The sequence below is a fragment of the Hakea prostrata genome, chromosome 9, assembly GCF_041222555.1.
Source record: "Hakea prostrata isolate BN-2017 chromosome 9, UWA_Hpros_2, whole genome shotgun sequence".
Lineage (NCBI taxonomy): Eukaryota > Viridiplantae > Streptophyta > Magnoliopsida > Proteales > Proteaceae > Hakea > Hakea prostrata.
The window spans coordinates 58,470,538-58,478,409 of NC_142608.1; the positions used below are offsets into that span (position 1 = coordinate 58,470,538).

Here is a 7,872-nt window from a genome sequence, read left to right on the forward strand (position 1 = left end):
GTTGAGGAAATGAACTTGTTCCTAGAACCCCTAATTTTTCATCGATGAAATTTGTCTGCAGCTTTAGAATTTCAAGCCTTGGTAGCTTCCTGCAAATCTCGATGGCATTTGACTGGAGAAGTTCTCCTTTCACAGTTATATCTAATCCTAAGTTAATATAACTAAGTAAATGACTTGCATTGGGCTAAGATTAACACTGACATGCACCAATACTCAGACCAATGGTGGTGAATGATAGTGTTGACCTAAACCCCAGCCACGGAATGTCAGAAAGGGATGCAGGACCCAATTACCATCAGAGAACCCAAGATACCGAAATTGTTGAGGGAGAGTGATTTGAGACCTACCCAAATGAGTATGGTGTTTTATCTTTATGTCTACCACTAGAGACTAGCATATATAGAGTTAGAAACATACTTGCATAACTGTCTCATCCCATATTGCATCTTGTGTATGTCCTGCAATCATGTATTATGTGTTGTTTGTAAATGAACTACTTGCTGAGTTCTTTTGAACTCATTTCTTTTGGACAATGTTTGTTAGATCTTTCTACAGGTACTAATGACTATGAGAACCAGTACTATGAGACCGCACTGGATGACTCATACAGTTCCCAAGGTGTTGGCTATTATGACTACAACGGTGAAGACTACCAGTGTAATGGTGGAATGTATCAGAATTAGTCGGACTTTGGAGCTTGTGTGTCGGCATTGGGATACTGAAGTCTTTACGTTTAGACATACTCTTTTTAGATTTAAAGAGACTTATGTTTAGTCTAGTTGTATTCTTAGATTTGATTCAGTTGTAATTCCTTTTGAGGCTGATCTACTTTTCCGCTGCTGTTATTGCGTGATTTCCACTGTACTCTATAATCTGATTTTTCTTTTGGTATCTTATTTCCGTCACTCTGATCTGAATTGTAATCTTTCAAGAACCATTCTTGATTTCTTCACTAATGATATTTAAACATTAATTTAGTCTGGTTCTTGACTATATTATTGTGAATGTGGGAGGATGATTGATATGGACAGATTTTCTGGGTTGTAGATCACACACTCGGGTATCGTTGTTAGGGTACCGGTTGGGTGGATATGACAGGGTAGTCAAGAGTTTTGCCCCAAATATAGTGGGTGCCGTGTAATTTGCTCAAAAATTAATCTCCAATTGACAGCATATTATGACTCTAATTGGACAAGCTATCCTATGACTAGACAGTCCACCACTAGGTATTGCATCCTTCTTTGTTCTAGTCCAATTTCTTGGAATACAAAGAAACAGACAACTGTATCCCATTCTTCTACAAAGGCTGAATACCGTGACATGGCGGTTGCCACTTGTGAAATTACATGGCTCTCATATCTACTTCGTAACATTGGTTTGCCCTCACTGCAAGACATTCCATTATATTGCAACAATCAAGCAACCCTTCATATTGCAGCAAATCCCATTTATCATGAGCGTACTAAGCACATTGATATAGACTGCCATGTCGTCCGTGAAAAATATCCAAAGTAAATTAATCTGCAAAGTCAAATCTCTTCTGTAAATCAAATAGCTGATTACTCCCCAAGTCCCTTGGCCAAGCCCAATTTCAGCATCTTAAGTCCAAGTTGGTCATTCGTGATCTTCATGCTCCACCTTGAGGGGGAGTGTCAGCTGTCCACCTCATTACAAATTAAATTAGGAAATCATATAATGGTAACATAAGGGCTATATTGATTCTAGTTTAGGTAGTTTTTTTGTATATTGTCTTCGGATGGGTAGGCTTTATTATTTTGTAGAATTGATTCGTGTGTACGTCAAATCCTAGGCGTTTGTGTATGTGTATTTTTCTCTCTCTGATAAAAGGTAACTTGTATTACTAAAAACTTGGAAGAAAAATTACATCTGGTAGTAGATCTTACCATTAGCATCCTCTCCCACAATTCAAATTTTTAACAGTTAAAATTACGTGTGGTTTTAATAAAGCTTGTTCCAACCTGAGCATGTAGCAACCCTAAATTCATCATAACATGTCCTTATCTTGCTTAAGCCTGTTTAAGAAAGCACCATGCCAAAGGATTTACTGGTTTGATACTTTGATTAGGTATTCTTGAGGTAAAGTAAATGTAGATAAATTAGACTTACAAAGTACAGTTAATCTATGGGCATAAGGGAAATCTTAGTTTAATTTGCTTGTTGGGTACTCCAAATATCGTGTTGTCTGCCATTCAAATGCATCTTGTTGGGTTCAGGAAAAAGAAATTCAACAAACTGATCCGATGATTGAAATCTGAAGAGATTTGTAAGAAGACAAGAAACTAAGTGCTGAAAATTTTGTCATGGCGAGGAAGCAAATGGCAGAAGTGTGATAATTTGATCTCTTGAATAACCTGCGACTACTTCTGGCGGCAGATGATATTAGGAAGGGGTTGAGGGATCAAATATCATTGTCTTGCAAGCAGATTGAGGTCATTTTGGAATCCTACTCGTGTATTATTCTGAAGAAGGATTAGTTCCGATCACCATCATCATCTACGTCTAGCCGCAGGTGCTTCTTCAAGCGATGAGATGAGTAGGGTGGTTGGAATGATAAGGAATTTTGCTGTTGAATCTGGCGATGTTGTGGTGGACACATTTGACAAAATCATTTCGAAGCAGTACACAACTAGTACAAACAGCACTAACACAGCAGCTGAAGACGATGAACCACTTGCCCACAGCGACAACCCAGCTGCTGCCATTAGTGTTTCTGATCTCCGTGGACAGACAAAATCAATTGTAAGCCTCATCCACGCTTACAAAAACGACGAGTACTACCGCATCGTATACAAGAAAGCTGTAGAAGAAGCTGTTCAAATTGGCGACCTGCATAGAAACCACAGGAGAAAAGATGGAAATCAAAGCACGGGTTTCCAATTTTACGCGTACATGATGCTGTTGCGGTTGTTAGTGAGACTCACATTTAAGATTTTTTCACAAATTTTTTTTCTTCCTTTTTTGTTCCTCCATCCCACTATATATGAGTAACATATGTTTATTTTTCAACCCAATCTTTGCAAATAAATGATACCTTAGTAATGCATCTTTAAAGATGAATGTTAGGCTAGTAAAAGAGAAGCAAATAACGTCATAATCAAATTAGATGCTAGACATTTAGCAAGTGAAAGGCCGGAAATGATAGAACTCACAACATCATTTATTGATTTGATAATAAAGAAGGAAGCAAAGGAAGCACCTCAAGACATAAAAGGCTATAATAGTATCAGTGAGATCAACACAAAACCAACAAACAAAAGTTCAGGAAAATGACATGGTGAATTTAAAACTTAAATCCATATAAAACACAACACAACCAAACTGGCAATTTTTAATTGAATGACTCGAGTTTGCTTCTCAATCCTCTTAACATTATTATAGTTCTCAAATACCATGTAATCTTTAATTCCATGAACGTCTGACTCATAAGATGGACATTGCTGATGTGCATGCATTGCTATACCAGTAGCCTTCCCAGCAGAACTATAGTTGAGATCTCCTTATAATCTTTGATTCTGCTATATAAAAGAAAAAAATAAATGTTGTTATGGAAATGACAATAGAAACAGACTAAATGTGGAATCTTATATGATTTTACATATCTAAATCGTTAAAGAAAAATGATAACTCAGGATGACATAAGAATTGTTTTTACAAAAATAAATAACAATCATGATACCAGATAATAATATCAGATCATCCACAATAAGTAATATCTATACGAGATAATTCAAGTAATAATAGACTTTAACTTTGATTTTAATGTCATGTTATCTGGTATTCATATTTATTCTAACAATGAAGTAGTTTTCAAAATATATATACAAAAGTTAGGTATCAAGTGTTAAAACCATAAGTAAAAGCATTATATGAGAGCAAGCGTACATTAAACCTCAAAGAGGATAGTAGAGCTTGGCAATCCATGATTAGCTAGGGAGATGTGAGGTCTTGAGTTTGACTCCTTGTACGCTTAGACCCACTCACATGGAGTATCTAATATCCGTCCCTGTTTTTTGAGAAAATTGAATGATTTTACATTTTTATGTACATTACTGTTTATGAAATTTTGATACCATTGAATTGTAAAATCCTAAATCCTGGGATAAAACAGTAATAAGAACCTCAAGATTAAATGGGGAAAGTTGAATGGTTTAAATTCTATATGCTAACCATAAATGAAACTTAGAAAATTTAAAATCATTGCATAGCTAGAATATTGATAATAATAAATAAAAAAAATGAGATTTTTGGGGTGAAAAAATGAATGAGATCAATCATGCAAAAGTTGAACTAATTAACAAGTGTGAAAGTATAAAACGAAAAAGCAGAAACATAGAAGGTTTCATAAGACGGGATCGCATATCAACTTACCAGCTCTTACAATTTTGCAAATTAAGCATCATCAGTCACAGCATCATCATCATGATCATTATCACCCGTCAAATCATCATCAGTGTCGCTTTCTTCCCAAGGATAGATCTCCAGGCTAAATCCTTCTTTTTCATTGAACATTTCTTCGATTGCCCTACACTGACGAGCATTATCTACTAATTCTTTGGAACACCATAGCAACGCCAATTTCATGAACGTGGACACGCTCCACAGTTCATTCGGAAGGTCTAATAGTTGAGAACAACTATTCAAGAATACTTGATGAAGATACGGCATCGCCCCTTCTTCAAGGATCCATGTAACAATATTTGAATTTGCAAGTTGCAGCAGCCACAGTTGAGGAAATGAACCTTTTCCACGAACCACAAATTTTTCATCAACGAAATTTGTCTGCAGCTTCAGAATTTCAAGACTTGGTAGCTTCCCGAAAATCTCGATGGCATTTGACTGGAGAAGTGCTCCTTTCACAGTTATCCTGGTGATGGTTGCAGGCAATGTGATTGTCTCTTTGAAGGTACATTGACCTGCAAACTTCAAAGACTGAAGGTGTGGTAACTCAAAAGTGGCTTCCTCTTCTTCTTTGGAGGCACAATGATAACGGTTTAATCCTAATTTTCTCAAATTAGGAGCCTTCTCCGCGAGATGGATGGCAGCCCTAGGATCATTTGATATGTAAGACAAGGTGAGGAGGTTCGGTAGACGATCGTCCCTTCCAGCTTTGGGAAAGCTACATCGCCCACCTAAATAGAGGTGCCTCAATCGTTGCATCTTCCATATCTCCACCGGCAGCTTAGAAAATGAGGCTGGACGCAAATCAATTGTTTGGATATGGCAAAGGTTGAATATAGCAGATATGGGAACTCTGATGTGCTTAGCAGGTTTCACCTTCAAGTACCTCAAATGAATTAGTTGTCCAATTGAATCATCGAGTTTTTTCTCAGCTTCTTGCTCTCCAAGATTCAGCACCCTAAGCAGTTTAAAATGTTGGAAAAGTGATTTCCAATCTTCTTTCGAAAAGGTTCGAGTGTCTTGGCTAAAAGAAGAGAAGGAGCGAACATGTGAACAATAAGAGCCAGAGGAGGAGTTTATCGAGTTGCATAAGTAGTCTCTGCAGTTGCCAAGAATCGAGAGTCTTTTTGATCTGGTCTGATGATCATCAGTTGCAGTACTTGAATGATCTGCACCAGTATGAACCCCCAGAAATCCTTCTTTTGACAAATAGATGCACAAGTCCCGTAATATATCATGAATACGGCATGATTTTGGCCCCCACTCGATACTTGTTTTGGATACATGAATCAGGCGTATGTCAATGAGCGCTTGTAGACGCTCCTCTGCAACATCCTCCAACGTGGGATTTGCATTATTCTCCTCCGGTGCCGGCACTTGTATTAGTCCTTCGGCTATCCATAACTGCATCAGTTGCTCTACAGGAATGTCAGTGTCTTCCGGGAAAACACCGAGATAGAGCAAGCATAATTGCAGGTCTCGGTTTAACATGTAGAAACACAAGGCCAAGATGTTCATCTGCCGATCGGAATCCCCGGTTGGTTCCTGGTTAATTTGACGGGCTATACTGGACCAACTGGATCCATCATTAGCACGGCCGTCAATGGCTCTTAGCATACGAGCCACCACAGATATTACAAGTGGTAGCCCACAACAGCTTCTTACAATCCTTCTTCCATGAGCTTCCAGTAGTTCATCATCATCACAAGGGCGGCATTCTTTCTGCTTGAAATATAGATGACGGAAGAGCATCCAACTGGCTTCTTCGGTAAGGGACTTGAGTTCGAAACAATTTGGATACATAATACTGTTCTTGCAGCGATTGTAGCGCTCAGCCAAATCTGTAGCTTCGGGATCACCAATATGGAATAAGTCTTGGGGCAGAGGGAATGGTCTTTCGTCACCAGGTCCAGTTGCATGAGAAGCCACGCTGGGAAAACGGGTGGTTATCAATATCCGACTATTATTAAGATCATTATCAGGGAAAGCATCTATCAAATCATCCCATGCTTCCTTTTCCCAGACATCATCAATCACTATTAGATAATCACGACCCCTCAATTGCTTCCGGAGTTCGTTCTTCAACTCCCGCTCGTCCATCTCGAGAATTTTTTCCGTGATCACCGTGACATCTTTTAGAAGGCCTAGCAGCAGATCCCTCAACACATATGCTTTTGAGACTGTTATCCACCCAGTGCAATCGATATTAGGTTTCTCAATTCTTTGAACGTATTTAGCCAGGGAGGTCTTACCTGTGCCTCCTTCTCCAGTGATTGCAATGACACGCCGCTTCAGGTCGAAGATACACCGCTCTGCTATTATTCTTGCGTACAACTCGAAACCCCTGACATCAAAAAGTCCATATTCTACGTGTACTCGCCTTTTTGAGTATCGTAGTGATCGTTTTGCAGTTTGCTTGTGTGCCATGCGCTGCAACTCACGGGCGTCGACGTGAATGCAGTTGAAGATGAGCCTTACAATTGATTCTATCTGTTTTCTGAGGTCAGGAAGAACACCACCGATGGCAGCAGCTGCTGCTGGGTTGTCGTTGCCGCTAGTGCTGTTTGTACTAGTAGTTGTGTGCAGTTGCTTTGGGATGATTTCTTCAAATGCGTCCACCACAATATCGCCAGATTCAACGGCAAATTCCCTTATCATTTCAACCACCCTACTCATCTCATCATCATCATCGTTTGAAGGTGCACCTGCTGCTGCAGCTCCAGGATGATCATCAGAACTAAATCCTTCTTCAGAATAATACACTTCCAGGAACCAAAACATGATATAGATCCGACCATAAAACCATGAAATTTGATCCCTCAACCCACTCCCGACAACATCTGCCGCCACAAGTTTCAGGTTATTCAATAGAATTCTCATACTCAGCATTACTGCCATTTGATTCCTGATTGCCATCTGCAGTTAATCACTTCCTCTCCTCTTCTCACAAATCTCTCCAGATCACAAATCAACGCAGTCACATCGAAGATTTTTGTTCTAGTGCTAGACCTTCAACTCTATGAATTAGATAAATAAAAGGAATAATTACTAATGTCCCTCTGAACTATTACTTAATTATTAAAATGACTATTCTTTATGGAATGGTTAGGAATATCTCTCTAGATTTTTCTTTTTATATTTTAGTTTCATTTGAAATATAAGCCAATAGAAATAAAAATAAAAGGAAAGACTTGCCACTGGAAAGTGACAGGAACGAAGAAAATTAAAAAACAACACTAAACAATAATTATTCCTTTGTTTAAGTAGAATTGCAAGTCTGTCGGTCATCATTAAAAAAGAAACATATAAAATAAGATTTTATAATTGACTTGAACTTAAGGGTAACAACAAATCTATTATAATAATAATAATAATAATAATAATAATAATAATAATAATAATAATAATAATAATAACTTAACTACGGACAAAAGTAGAAAGAAAGAGAAAAGA

The 7,872-nt window shown here is 38.1% G+C and overlaps 1 protein-coding gene across 2 annotated transcripts; it reads right to left on the reverse strand.

Annotated features, from left to right (window-relative positions):
* Positions 1–3,156: 3,156 nt before the first annotated feature.
* Positions 3,157–7,492, reverse strand: LOC149005766 (putative late blight resistance protein homolog R1A-3). Of its 2 annotated transcripts, none has more exons than XM_089135655.1 (2): positions 4,390–7,492; positions 3,157–3,533 (listed from the first exon to the last, which is right to left on the reverse strand). In XM_089135655.1, the coding sequence occupies exon 1, from the start codon at positions 7,333–7,335 to the stop codon at positions 4,411–4,413; it is 2,925 nt and encodes a 974-aa protein (XP_088991781.1). In that variant the 5' UTR covers positions 7,336–7,492; the 3' UTR covers positions 3,157–3,533; positions 4,390–4,410. The 2 variants fall into 2 exon arrangements, with proteins under 2 accessions (XP_088991781.1, XP_088991780.1); XM_089135654.1 differs by having other exon boundaries at positions 3,157–3,536.
* Between the last annotated feature and the right edge of the window lie 380 nt (positions 7,493–7,872).

Bases quoted from the DNA above. Each gene is read 5' to 3' on its own strand.
- LOC149005766 (XM_089135655.1), bottom strand. From the start codon at position 7,335: ATGGCAATCAGGAATCAAATGGCAGTAATGCTGAGTATGAGAATTCTA.